Source organism: Panthera tigris, chromosome B2, assembly GCF_018350195.1.
Source record: "Panthera tigris isolate Pti1 chromosome B2, P.tigris_Pti1_mat1.1, whole genome shotgun sequence".
Taxonomy (NCBI): Eukaryota; Metazoa; Chordata; class Mammalia; order Carnivora; family Felidae; genus Panthera; species Panthera tigris.
Window position 1 is genome coordinate 33,031,703 of NC_056664.1, and position 15,014 is coordinate 33,046,716.

The 15,014-nt window shown below is 44.4% G+C and overlaps 1 protein-coding gene across 1 annotated transcript in view; it reads right to left on the reverse strand.

Moving 5' to 3' along the window:
• LOC102971995 (diphosphoinositol polyphosphate phosphohydrolase 1) overlaps positions 1-11,036 on the reverse strand; it is a 131,836-nt gene extending 120,800 nt beyond the window's left edge. Inside the window, exon 1 of the mRNA XM_042986150.1 lies at positions 10,789-11,036. Coding sequence (XP_042842084.1) covers positions 10,789-10,887 — 99 coding nt within the window. The 5' untranslated portion in view covers positions 10,888-11,036. The remainder of the gene's footprint in view (positions 1-10,788) is intronic.
• Between the last annotated feature and the right edge of the window lie 3,978 nt (positions 11,037-15,014).

A 15,014-nucleotide genomic window follows, 5' to 3' on the forward strand; every position in this document is an offset into this window, starting at 1 on the left:
TGTTTTGTAATAATTTTTTTTACATGGAGTAGAAATTCATTCACTCTATCTCCTTTTGGAAGTGCTCAAAAATGTTTCATGATAATCGAGTTACTAACTTCCCATTTTGAAAATGAGTTAAAAAGTATCCTAAACTGCCTCAGAATTTCTTCAAGTATATTTGGATAAAGCACACAAAAAGCATGATCTTATCTGCCTCAGATACATAACCCGATTTGCACACAGTCCACTTCTGGGTAACTGTGCTAATAAGAAAGCAGCAGCACACACAATACAAATGATAAAATGTCAAAAATGGGGGGGGGGGAACCACTCATGTTTGTTTTGCAAATACTTTTGGTGCTCACGTATGAGTATTTTTGTATCATTCTGGTAATTTTTTTTTCCTATTTCATAAAATAAGGACATCACACTATGATGATCTTCTTCAGTTAGGTTTCTCATACCTAACTCTGGGTTAGCCTTTTGGGGGACTGGTGCAAGGAGATAGAAAAGAAGGGTAAGGCACAGTTTATAAGAAGAAAAACCCCAGTTTTCTTCCTACTTGAAAAGGGAAAAACCCAGTTCTTCCCTACTGTGTGTTTCTTTCCTGAGAGTCTCCTTCACTACTCACAAAGCACATTTCACTTCGGGCACTTCTGGTCACCAAATGAGTGGGGTTCCCCTACACCAAGCAGGTCTCTGCAACACCAGCTAGGGGTCCTACAATTTAATTGAATTCTGACAGGCATCTCTCAACCCAAAGATAGCATCACATCCCACAGGTTAAGAGCTTAGTCCCATAAGACTGCCACCGCCCTTTCAGATGCCAGTCACGAGCCCACGTTATCACCGGTGTTGGTTATGACCAACTGGCTACTGACCAGAGGTTCCAACAACCCCTCCATGGGTTCAATTAATCTGCTGGAGTGGCTCACAGAACTCAGAGAAATACTTCATTATGTTTCCCAGTTTATTGAAGAATATGGTAAAGGATACAGATGAAAAGCCAGATGAAGAGATACACAGGGCAAGGAGCTTCTGTCCCGGTAGAGGTGGGGTGTGTCACCCCCCCAGCCCCCCCCACCAGTATGTGTTCACCAACCTGGAAATTCTCCGAACCCTGTACTATCGGGATTTTTATGGAGGCTTCATCACATGGGCATGATTGATCATTAACTCCATTTTCAGCCCTTCTGCCTGCTCAAGGGAATGGGGGGCAGGGCTGAAAATTTCAAGCGTCTACTCATGGCTTAGTCTTTCTAGCGACCAGCCTTCACCCAGAAACTATCCAGGAGCCCACCCAGAATGGCCTCATTAGAACCAAAGACCCTCCTATCACCCAGGAAATTACATGAGTTTCAGGAGCCCTGTGTCAGGAATAGAGGTCAAAGACCAATATTAGAGCAAGAGATGCTCCTAATGTTACCGCGTAAGAAATCACAAGAGGATCAGGAGCTCTGTGCCAGGAAGCGGGGCCAGAGACCAACACACACCTTCTAGTATCTCACAGTCTGTCCCAGGAAGAGCTGGAAGGCCACAATTCCACTCAGAATGCTGCCTACCCCCCGTTCCACAGCTGGGGACAGAGGCACATGGCCCAAGTGAACAGCTTCCTACCAGTGCTGGGAAGGTACTTTGGCTTAAAAGGCTGACTCTGAGTAGTCCAAACAATGAGAGCTTAGAAATCAGCAAACCCCATCTGACCCAGACAACTGCTAAGCTGCTTTTCAGGGGCCCGAAGGCCAGTTAGACAAGGAGCTTCTACACAGGAGTGCTTTCCTGACACACACACAGCCCACTGCCAACACTGATTCTACACACACACACACACACACACACACACACACACACCACTCCATTCCCAGCAGTTCTTCATTCTAGAAGGATCCCTGGCACTTAAGGTAACCAAACCTCAATAAAACTAGGTAAGTGCTGAAAAATCATAGGTGCCCAAGTGGCCTGGACTCAAATATATTCCTAGGAAAAAGTGGCAAGCCTCGATTAAACAAAAATACCCTTCAATCTTTCATTTGCAATGCACCACAGTCTTATCTTTTATAAGATAACTACCTGAGTCCTTCACTCCATGTTCTTTGTACCTTTTGAATTTTGTACTGGGCACATATATTATCTATCCAAAGTAGCTTTTCTGACTAAATTACCCTAAGATTGTGTAAAGAAACGTTAGGGTCTTTTCTTTGGGTCCTTTCAGATTTCTCTTTTAAAAAGATTGCAGTACAGTACTTTCTTTTCTCTCCACTTGTACATTTCTTAACCACAACCTTTTTAAATAAACTCTCACCATCCTGTCACCACCACTTCTGTGCCTCACAGTCAAGGGAAAGAAGGTGGTTTTGAGGGCTGTTGCTGGCGTGTCTGCTGGGTTGCTTTAAGGGACAGAGGACAGAGTAAAGGAAAACCAGGAGAACTGGAAGGGTGGGTAACAAAGCCTCATGGGAAATGGTGGCCTCCCACCTCTGCAATATCTCCCACCACTCTCCTCCACTTGGCCGCCAGCCACTCTGGCCTGCTTGCTGCTTTTCCTCCTGGCCAAAGTCGTCCCCCTCTTGGGGCCTCGGTAATTGCTCTTCCCCTGCCCTGCCATTCAGAGCCTACCCAGCCACAATTTGCCAATCCCCTCCCCACTCTCAGGACCATCACACACTTATCTCCTGCCCAGCACCACCACTGCCTAAAATCAAGTTCACTGACATTTCTGCTCATTGACTGTCTCCCCGCATTTGTTATCAGAAACTTCACAAGAGCAAGAGCCTCCACTCTGCCTCATTCACAGCTGCATTCCAAGAACAGTGTCTGGCCCAGAAGCAGGCATTCGATAAAGTTTGTAAAATGAATGAATGAATATAAGAATGAACATTTTTCCCTACTCAAAGGGTTAGTAAGCTAGGAAGCAAGGGTTTCAAGAAGGCTAGGAAAAAGACTGTGGACATTCTTGAGCCATGTTACTTTAGGGCAGAAATTCTCGAACTGGATTCAAGAAAGTTTTCTTCGGTCTGAGAGGATTTTACTCAACAAGTTGTCTTCAGGTGCATATGTTTTATTACTAAGTTTTAGGTTTGGGGGTTTTATTTCCAAATCCAATTCCCTATTCTTTTATCCACATATCTTTTTTGCCTGTGATGGTTCCTTTGTTCTGTTTCGTATGTTAACCACCATAAAGGAAACACTTCAAGACTCAGCACTCACAAACTTGACATCATATCTCTTTCACTTTGACCTAGATAAGGAACAAAACGATGATGACAGGAAAATATTATGACCATCCCTATCAACCTTCATTTTCAAATTAATTACTCTACTATCAACTAAACTTTGGAATCCAGATTTGACATACACTGTTGGCTATGAACCACAATATTTTTTTTTTTTTTTTTCTGAGAGAGAGACAGCATGCGGGAGGGGGAGGTACAGAGAGAGAGGGGACAGAGGATCTGAAGTGGGCTCTGTGCAGCTAGCAGAGAGCCTGATGCGGGGCTTGAACTCACAAACCATGAGATCATGACCTGAGCCGAAGGCAGATGCTTACCCAACTGAGTCACCCAGGCGCCCTGGCTATCCACTGCTTGATTATAGTTTGTTGATGTATTTATTTACTTAGAAATAAAAGGTTCCAAGCTATCAGCAAAATGAAAATCCTTTTCCTCAGGTGATGAATCACTAGGATTGAGGATCAGTACATTTTATCAACCATCCAACACAAATCCTGCAAGATGGCATAGATTCACAAGTTCAACATCTGAAAGAAATCCTAAGTGCCCTGTCATGGGACGATCCACTGAGATTCCAAAAAGATTTACAACCAAATACACATACACTCCCACTGGGCTGATACTCAACATTATCAGACACCTTGTCACTAAGATACTGGAAAAAAGAGACAGAAGACTTCCCTGAAACACTGTTATCACCACATTATTGGTAGACCCTAGCATTCAGTGTATTTGGGGTATTTTCAATTCCTCTACTAGACCGTAAGCTTAAAAAACAGGGGCAATGTCTTCATTCATTCATTCATAGAGTCAACAAATAGTATTGAGCATATACTATGTCCTAAACAACAAGGATACAGGAGTGAATAAAACGGACAAAAACTCCTATCCCCATGAACTAGCTTATATTCTAGTGAGAGGAAACAGACAACAACAAATGAGTACATACCATGTCTTGGTGGTGATTTGTGCTGCCAAGAAAAAACAAAGCCTAAGAGACACAGTGACAATGGACTGGTGTATTATGTAGCATGATCCTTAAAGACCTGTCTGATGAGACGAAAACTAAGCAAAGACCCAAAAGAAGGGAGCTAGCCATGCAGATAATACGGAGAACAAACAGTACAGAGGCCAGTGTGGCTGGAGGAGAGGAATGAGTAAGAGGGAGAGTGGTAAGAGATGAGATCAGAACTACGGCAGGGGACCCGAACATCCAGAGCCTTAGAGGTCATGGTGAAGACTGTGGATTCACAGAGACAGAATACCACTGGAGCAGAGGAGTGACATGATCTGACTTCTGTGTTGGAAGAATCACTCCAGCAGCTGTGGTAGACAAGACTAGAGGAGTGAGGGCAGAAGCAAGGAGACCAGTCAGGAAGATTCAGCAGTAGTCCAGACAAGCGGCAATCATGGGTTAGGGTAGGACAGCACAGTGGAGGTTGAAGGGTTAAGGTTAGGCAGGATCTGCTGTCAGATTAGACATGGGTATGACAAAGGGAGAAGTAAAGGATGACTCCTAGATATCTAACCTGAGCAACTGGTAGCATGGAGACTTCACTTACTGAAAGAGGCACAACAGTAGGAGAAGCAGGTTTGTTGCTGTTTGTTTTTTGGTGGATGGAATCAAGAGTTCAGTTTGGGTATTATAAGTTTGAGATGCCTACCAGATACCGAAATGGAAATACTGAGTAGACTGCAGGATATTCAAGCCCTGATTTCAGGAGAGAAATTAGGGCTAAACAGAGACAGCCGAAAGTAATCAGTATAAATACGGTACTTAAAGATGAGACTAGATGAGATCACCTACTAGTGCGTGTTGGGGTGGAGGGTGGTTCAAAGACTGTGTCCTCGTGCACTGCAATGGAAGAAGTCAGGAAAATGAGGAGGCATACAACAATACTAACAAGGAACAACCAGAAAGAAAGGGAAGAACTAGAAAGATACCCTAGAAGCAAGGTAAGGAAAGTGTTTCAGGAAGAAAGGAAAGATGGGGTAACAAGGACTGAGAACTGGATTTGTTAACTTGTTATCTTAAAGACTGGTTTTGGCAGAATCACAGGAAAGAGTGCCTGACTGGAATGAGTTCGAGAGAGAATGGGAACCGGGATCGTGGAGACAGCAAGTACAGAAAAGTTTTGCTGTAAAAGGAAAAGAGAGAAATGGGATGGTAGCTGGAGGGAACAAGGGGCAAGGGAGCAGTTCTTTTAAGATGGGAAATACTATAGCCTATTTGCCCTGGGAATGATAAAGTAGAGAAGGAAAGGCAATGAAGCAGGAAAGACAGGACACCGATCAGAGTGAGGCCCCTGGGCAGGTGGGAGGGGGTGCATACAAATGCACAGCAGGCAGACAGGCTGGCTTCATGAGGAACCACAGCCTTATTTACCTGGGAATTCCCAGGTTCTTACACAGAGACTAGTCCGTAATAGGGCTCTCAAAAAATAAATAAACTAAATAAATAAATAAATAAATAAACTAAATAAATAAACTAAAAATAAACAAAAAATAAATAAACTAAATAAACTAAACAAATAAATAAATAAATATTCTCGAACAAGGGCCCTTCCTTTCTGTACTAGGCTATGAAGAAAAATATAGATTGCTTCACACAAAGTAGATAGGCAACACTATATTTACGGAGAAATGAGAATTGCTCAAAAGCAAAAAAAAAAAAAAAAAAAGGTTAGGGCAAAGAATGGGAGAAAATGGAGATTGCAGTATGATTTCAGAACAGAAGTCACATCTCAGGAAACAGGCAGAAAAGGAGGTAGTGGGAGAAGTGTCTAACTGACTAACCGGCATTATTAGGTAGGCACAAGGGAACACACGCACACAAGAAAGCTTCCATGAAAGACAGAGAAATGAGAATCAGAAATGTCCAGTCAGGTGACTGGATCAACGCACCCATCCTGATCTTAGAACAATGTAATACCGGACAATCACCAAGATCTGTTACAAAAAGACTCTCCAAACAGCCTGGGATCTACTGGAAGCTCTTCGTCATGGTTATCGCCTCTGGGATTACCACCCGTGTTTTACTCCCCTGTCTAGAGCCCAGGGGAAGGTGTGGTCTTGCAGTGACGTCCTTCCACCTGCTCCTCTAGGAGTCAGTTTTACTGACAAACACTAAGGCCACCAGAGTCTCTGCCCACTGAGGATCTCCTGTATCAATCATCTACACACCCAACCTCATGAGTTCAAGGAGCTGAGAAAATGAAACGGCAACCCCTTGCCAAGAGATGGAAAAGCTCAACAAACCAAACTAAGACCCTTAAAGACAGTATTGTCCTTTCTTATTAAAAGCAGTTTTAGGGACACCTGGGTGGCTCAGTCGGTTAAGCGTCCGACTTCGGCTCAGGTCATGATCTCGCGGTCCATGAGTTCGAGCCCCACGTCGGGCTCTGGGCTGACAGCTCGGAGCCTGGAACCTGTGTCAGATTCTGTGTCTGCCCCTCCTCTGCTCGTGCTCTCTCTCTCTCTCTCTGTGTCTCTCAAAAATAAATTTAAAAAATAATAAAAATTAAAAAACAATAAAAGCAGTTTTAATTTTTAATATACAGGGAAATCTAACTGAGAAAGATCCTATCAGTACTTTTTTTTTTCCCCTTGAGTAAAAACAGACCCAATAGGCACAGCTTTAACTTTCCTAGGGACTGTGACATCATCTGGTGTATAGCCTGTGTCACTGGCCTTTGTGAGTATTTCACACTGCTAGATAGTTCAACTGTCTAAAAGGCCTGTTATACTCCCCCCACTCCACTCTGGGGAGGGTACAAAGCAAGCCCACTCCTAGTGTGCCTCACTTCCTGTCATTATAGAGGCTCCAAAAAGGGGGAAGAAGGAAAATCACAACTGGAAGTGCTTTCGGAGAGGCAAAGTTGAATAACAGGACAAAGATGAATGTTATATTACCCAATCCAGAACAATAAAGTCTTACTCAAGAGATCAGTTTCAGTCTTCTATACTGTTTAGGATAAAATATTAACTGGAAGATACGGCAGATTAAAAACATACACGCATATGTATTTGCTAATCTTTTTTGTGGGTCCAAGATCTTATCTTAAATGTAGGCCTACTATTGAACAGTGAGTTGTCTTTCACATACCACACCCACCATGACCTATGTTTTCCAGTTCAGGTTTCTATAAAGAAAAAAAAACCCTGAAAACATTCATGTGCAGATCTATGTGCAGAGTCCTTCTAGACCTTCAAGACTCCCTTTCCAACTCTTACAGTTTGCTTACCCATACAACTGAGCAGTAATTTCTTTTAATGACTTGCAATTGAGTCATTCTAAAGCATTTGAGGGGCGCCTCAGTGGCTCAGTCAGTTGAGCATCCGACTTCGGCTCAGGTCATGATCTCACAGCTCATGAGTTAGAGCCCTGCGTCAGGCTCTGTGCTGACAGCTCAGAGCCTGGAGCCTGCTTCGGATTCTGTGTCTCCCTCTCTCTCTGCCCCTAACCCACTCACATTCTGTCTCTATCTCTCTCAAAAATAAATAAACATTAAAAAAAAATTTTAATAAATAAATAAAGCATTTGAAATACAAAACCATTCTTTTTGAATTCAAATTTCATGGGCTTACATCATATTTAATTACACTGCAGAATTACAATAACAAGAATGATGAATATAAACAAATACAGGAATAAATATAACTGAATCTTTGTAAGCACACATTGGCTGGGAGGCCTCATGGTTGGGGGGTTATATCAGACCCAGTGGTGGAGAGGGCAACACCAAGTATTCAGTGCACCAAGCTGGTTAAAGCAGTGGCTGGGTAAAAGACTCTCTACTGTGTACCAGGCTCAAAGTACTGTAATAAATATGTTACTTATCATGAATGCCCCAAAATTAACAATCAGTAAAACTTGTAAGGGGGGGGGGGTGTGTGTGGATTTTCTGGCTATTGATTCTTATTTATCAACAGGAAAAACAGCCAGAGGTTTGAAGGAAAGGAAATTCCTTGTCTTCATGCTGTTGGGCCTGTTTGTTCTCTCTCCCACTAGACTCCAAGCTCCCTACATGTCTGTTTCCTTTTATCTCAATAAACTTGCTCAGTTCACTTGCTGAGTATGTTCCCACTTCCTAACGTGGATCTTACAAGTAAAATTTCCTGGGGCTAAAAAAAAACGTTAGAAGGTCTGATTCACAGTCTACTACCTACTAATATTTTCTATCTCTTTTTCTTTACATTGTATGTATGTTTCCTGACACTGGTTAATTGAATTTATTAACCAGAGTTCCATTTATATTTATATTACTGTTATATTAATACTGATAATATTCTATGAACTATTCCATCTTGATTAAAGCCATAAATTCCCATTACAAAATAAAACCAGGCTGAATGTCCTACTGAGTTTGAATTTCACATTCCCACAATATGTGGCAGTTAATACTTCCAGTTTCTGGCACTTCTATTGAGAACATAAAAGTTCTCCCGGAACTAACAAATTACTTCCCTTCTAACACAATTATGTAATCTGAGAGTTGAACGACACCCTAGAGATTATTTTGTGGTCCAAAATCCCTCCCAATTAAGGGATCCCATCAGTAAGTACTCAATTTGGGGGGACAGGGAAGGATGTTTATCTTTAAATCCCACATTATAGGGTTCTGCACCCATAGTAGGCTCTTAATACATACTTGTTTAGTTGAACTGAACAAGTCTAAAATGGGTGCATTTCATTAATTTTCTTGTTCTTTCTGGGCTTTTAGCTGTAACATCCACTGAATCTGTAATTAAAAATTTGCATGAATCTTCTGCTCATTAACCAATGTTCAAAAAGAAATTCAAGGGAACTCCACAATCAGTCAAATGTTTTAACATTAAGCCTGCTAATGGCTAATGTCAGTACATAATAAAACTAACAGAAAATGGAAAATCAAGTTTGAGTTTGTGTATGCCTACAAAGAGTTGCCAATTTATCCAAAATACTCACATGTTCTCAATTTCTAGTATGAGTTTTTAAAAACGAATAAAGTCTTGCATCCTTCATACAACTAAATTATACACCCTTCTACTTATAATTGGGGTGCTCACAGACTTAACCACAGTACTGAAGACATGTTATTATGCTAATTAATTTTCCCTCCAGTTAAAACAGACTGTGATCCCATCTGATTTCCCATAATATGATATGATAAGAGAACAAAGCCTGTGGAGCAGTAAACACCACCAACAATTTTACCTTACTCAAGTATGTATTCCAAAACTATGTAATTTACAACATGGCCCTACTTAGTACCTCTATTACCAGACATCTGTTTTGGGGACTTTTACAATATATGATAGGACACAAAGTATATATTTCCAAATTCCATTTCCTTCTGTTTTGCTGAAAGGGAACACACACACACACACACACACACACACAGTCCCTCAACAGCACAATTACTGCTTTACTAAATTTTTTCAGGCAATAATTTAAAGTCCCACTTCCTCCTAAATATCTCTGGACAGCAACTCTTGGCAATCCATCTGTCTCTTTCATCACAGCTTCTTTTCATAACTAACGGGTCAAGTTCCGCTCCCCCCATTTCAACACCATGCACTGTACTTGTAGCCTGCCGCGACAGCCCACTGCTGAATGCCAGAATATAGCATATTGAATTTCACTGTCCTTCATTGTTTCCACTTTAACTGCCATTTTACCACCATGCACAGGAGACAAACGCTTTCCCCACAGGCATCTTATGAATTTCCAAAGCAGCTAATTCTTTGTGGATTTACAAAAACGTTTGCCTTCTCTAAATTCCCTTTATCACAACAGAAACGGCTCTGAAAAGCTGAGATTTTTTTTTAAGTACCCCAAGCAAAAACTGATTTTAAGCATTTCTATTTAGCTAGCAAATTTAATCCTAAAGGCCTTCCTATAGGGCAATGTCAGGGCACAGATCTGAAACACCGCCTTTGGCCTTCCCAATGAAAATGAAATATTTTCAGCCCATAAAAATTATCTTATCAAATGTCCTTTCTTCTCAGCTACACCAGAAGGGGCTACCCAGCGCATTGTAAAATAAACAATTAGCTTTGGCTTTTGCACTACGCCCTAAATCTTCCCAACCCCCCCCCCCTTAAACTCACAGACACACATAATCCCTCTGCAACCCCGAAACCCGCCAGTGAAGTGGACTATTTCTCTGGCACAAAGGGCCGGCCTGCGCCTCGTGCACCGCGGCCTCTGCACACATGTGCGGGCTGACAAGTGCTGAGCTGCCCTTCCTGGATCCAAAGCTGGAGGCCTGGCCCGAAAGCCACACACTTCCCCACCCACCGCCTTGTCTCCGCCGCCACTCTCCCCTATGACAGGCGACGGGCTCTGAAGCTCCCTCGGCCGGATCGGTGCCGTGTGGCCACGCTCGGACCCGCTTCCCCTCCGCCCACCGTCCTTTTTCCTCTCTCCTCTTCCTCGGCTCAAGAAATTCCGTCGGAACTTCATTCAGACGAAAGGAGCGGCCCTGCCAGGGGCGGCAGCACACCGTCCCCCGGCGGCCGCGCCCCCCGCGCCTCGGCTGGCGGTGGCCGCCGACTCCGGCGACCCCCGAACCCGCCGGGCCCGGAGCCTCACCTCCTCCTCGCTCTCGCTGCGGAAACACAGGCACGCGGCCCGCTTCTTGTAGCCGTCGCCGTCATAGGTGCGAGTCTGATTCGACTTGAGCTTCATCATCCTCCGGGCCCGGGTGGGGGTGCGGAGCGGGTCGCGGGAGTCGAGGGTGGGGAGCCCGCTCCGGACGGACGCGCGCGCGCGTCCTCGGCTCGGCCAAGGGAAGCAGGGAGGGGAAGCCGCTTCTCCGCTACACGGCTCGGCCGCTGGCCCGCCACGGCTGCCTCATTCCCCCCGGCCCAGGCCCCGCGCCGCCGCCGCCGTCACGGCTGCCGTCGCCGCTGCCGCCACGGCCGCCGCCCCCTCTGCCGCCGCCACCCCCGACGACGACCGCGCCGCCATCTTGGGCGCGCTGCGTCAGCGGCGTAAAGCCGCGCCGGCCTGCGGGACGGCCACGCGCTCGCAGCGCAGGCCGCGTCCGGGAATCGCACCCTCCCAGTCCGCGCGGCGTAAACGAGCGTCTGGAATGAAAGGGCCGTGCGAATGGAGGCGGCCGCAACGCCAGGAGCGTAGGGGTGGGGAAGGTGGGGCGTGCGCGGAGGAAGTCCGGGGAGAAAGGGGTGCGGACGCACGGTCTCCCCGCTCGGCTGAGCAGCGGCCGGAGCGGAGATCCGGCTATCCAGCTACGCGGCCTGGCGAAGGGAGAGCGGGGGACTTGCCCAAGGTCACACCGCAGTTCCACGGGCGAAGATGACCCAAGGTCAGGCCGCCCGATCTCGGCCTTGTCCGTTCATCTGGGAGGGGGTGAAGGGGAAGGTCTGGAGGAAAAAGTGGGATGCGATTAAACGCCCTGGAGTGTGCAACCTAAATTATCTGGGATTAGGCACTGCACGTCAACGCGGGTGGGGGGTGGCGGGTGCACATTCAATTGACATCCAGAAGCTGTGGAAGTCTCAGGGGCTGGGACATTAACAGATGTTTATCCTGCAATCCTTGATAGGTGCAAAAACAAATGTTTTCTCTTAAGGTAAACAGAAGGTCCAGAAAAGGAAGATGGGTGTGTGTGTGTGTACGTACACACATAATGCAAATCATAAGGCATCATCGTTCCTGGCAATAAACTAGGACTATATAGTGTGGATGTCAAACACATATATTCTCCAGGGGAAAATATATACCCACACACTGTAGAACAAGGAAAAACGTATAACCTGTGGATATTCTCAGCAGCCCAGACCAAACATAATACGATGCCCGTTCCCTGAATGTGCAGTATTTGTCTATGAATTGTTTATTTCCCTTCTTTAACTTGCTTGTATTTGGCACAGTCAAAAAAAAAACAGGTTCTAAACCAAACCTGGGTTGGGATCTCAATTATATTTATTTACCCCTCTATTTGGCAACTGGCACATGGTAGTAACTTAATACATTGCAACTAGTATTAGTGATACTTCACTCAATGCTTGACATGTAAAATGTGGAGTTTCAGTTAATTTGGGTCAATCCACATGCAATACAATTCCCAAAATCTTGGTCATTTTGGTTGTCTTTATAGCTTTCTCTTCTGCCATTACATCTCTGAAAGGAAGGAAGAAAGAAAACAAGTTCTGACTGTAGAAATCCTCTAACGTGTTTGTCAAAAATCTGAAAAATACAGAGGGCATACAAAATTAAATCACGTATCTCTGAGCACATTCAGTAGAGACTTGTAGCCCTCCCCCCGACCCCCAGCCTTTTCCCCCATGTTATTACTTTTTTTTTAATAACACTTCTAATTACTACCTAATAGTCCATCATAGGGATGCCCCATCAATTATTTTATCTTTTCCCCATTGTTAGAAGTTTAGGTTATGTCCCCTGTTTCATTAGAACAGCAATGAATGTCCATGAACATAAATCCTTAACCCTATCTCAGGTATTTCCTCAAGATAAATTCCCAGAGGCAGATCAAGGGGGTAGGAATATCTTTGTGGCTCTTGCTGCCTGTTGCCAAAGCCTTTGCAGAAAAGTCTATGAGTGTAATCAATCCAGCAGCTATACAGCCACACTGTACTATCTGCTGTTTTCTTAAGGTTGAGAGCAGAAATGCAAAATGACATTCCTGGTCTCAGCACACCAGAGTGAAGATAATAAGTAAGTTAGATTGTAAACTCCTCACGGGCAGGCCCTGTGTCATCTACCTGCATGCCTCCACCTTCTAGCACCTTTAGCATATTGTCCAAAATAAGAGCTCAGTAAATGTTGATTAAGTAGGTGGATGCAGTTTTTCTGTTGTTTCTAATTCCTTCCCCAGCTTACGGGCCTGTGTAGTTGCAAGAACCCACAGGACCACTCCAGGTTTCTTGCTTTTGTAGTAATTACTTTTTCTTTGTAATTTTTCTTTTTACTTTCAACCAAAGGATCCCACCCTTTCCTGGAAGATAGCAGTAAAGACCAGATTTAAATTCATTAAAAAATTATTATATTATTCCAGTTAAATACTTCTCCAAAAGTGCTACAAGAAAGAACTAGTATGGGGGCACCTAGGTGGCTCAGTGGGTTGAAGTGTCCGACTTCAGCTCAGGTCATGATCTCACCATTCGTGAGTTCGAGCCCGTAGTTGTGCTGACAGTTCAGAGCCTGGAGCCTGCTTCAGATTTTGTGTCTCCCTCTCTCTTTGCCCCTCCCCTGCTTGTTCTCTCTCTCTCCCTCTCTCTGTCTCTCTCTCAAAAATAAATAAAAAACATTTTAAAAATTAAAAAAAAAAAAAAAAACCTACTTACAGTTTCTTGAACCTCTAGGGCATCATCCAGGTCTTTGAACATGCTTCCCTGGTGTCTAGAAGGCTTTTCTTCCAAGACCCTCACTTCATTGTTTCTCCCCACCAACCCAGAAGAAGCCAAATTATATTTATCCTTCGAAACTCAACTTGAGGGGCTCTTGATTTCAGCTCAGGTCATAACCTCATAGTTCATGTGATCAAGCCCCACGTCAGGCTCTACCCTGACAGCACAGAACATGCTTGGGATTCTCTCTCACCCTCTCTCTCTACCCCACCGTCTCTCTCTCCCTCTCAAAATAAATATTTTTAAAAACTTGAATTAAGGGGCACCTGGGTGGCTCAGTTGGTTAAGCATCCGACTTCAGCTTAGGTCATATCTCACAGTTGGTGGTTTCAAGCCCCATGTCAGGCTCTGTGCTGACAGCTCAGAGCCTGGAGCCTGCTTCAGATTCTGTGTCTCCCTCTCACTCTCCCCCTACCCCACTCATGCTCTGTTTCTCTCTATCTCAAAAATAAACATAAAAAGATATAAACAATAAATAAATAAACAAATTAAAAGTTACCTCCTCCAGGGGTGCCAGGGTGGCTTAGTCAGTTAGGTGTCTGACTCTTGATCTCAGCTCAGGTCTTGATCTCAGGGTTGTGAGTTCAAGCCCCACCACACAGGGCCCCGAGCTGGGCATGTAGCCTACTTTAAAAAAAAAAAAAAAAAGGCTACCTCTGGCCTGAGTTTGTCCTGCTTTATCACATTGTCACATGGTACAGTACTGTCACAGTTTTCTTGCCAATCTCACATTTTAAACTTCTTGAAGGCAGTCTATGTTTCACTTATCCTTGTTTATTTCACTCTGCAGTTATCTCAGGGCCTGACACAGAACACACCTCAAAACAATTTTGTTAATGAAAAAACAACTCCTGCTCTTCCAAAACCTGATCTTGAGTACAGAGCTTAATTACTTGCTCAGTATGGAATGAGACTCACTTGTCTGTAGGACCCCCCCCCCCCCCCCCCCCCCCCCCCCCCCCCCCCGCTCAACGACACACCCAAAATCTGCCCTTTGAATGAAGACCACATAGCATTCTCCTGATCCCACACTTCAGGGATCATCCATAGTAACTTTTTAGGGTTAATCCTGAATGGAATGACAAAATACAGAAAATTGGTTTTCACAGGTTCCTTGCTCCATCCTGCGTCCTTAACATGCCATTCACTCTGTCCACCTCCCAGGACTACCTTGTCCATCCCATCAAGTCCCCCAGGAGCACCTAGTGTTTCTGATCCCTGCTGTTGTAGTACTTACCCATTGATGCATAACAAATCTCAAAACATAGTGACTTAAAACATGAATCATTTCTCATGATTTCTGTGGTTAAGAATCTTGGAGTTGAGGCACCTGGGTGGTTCTGTAGGTAAAGCTACAGGTCTTGATTTCGGCTCAGGTCACGATTTCACAGATCATGGGATGGTGCCCCACATCAGGCTCTTTGT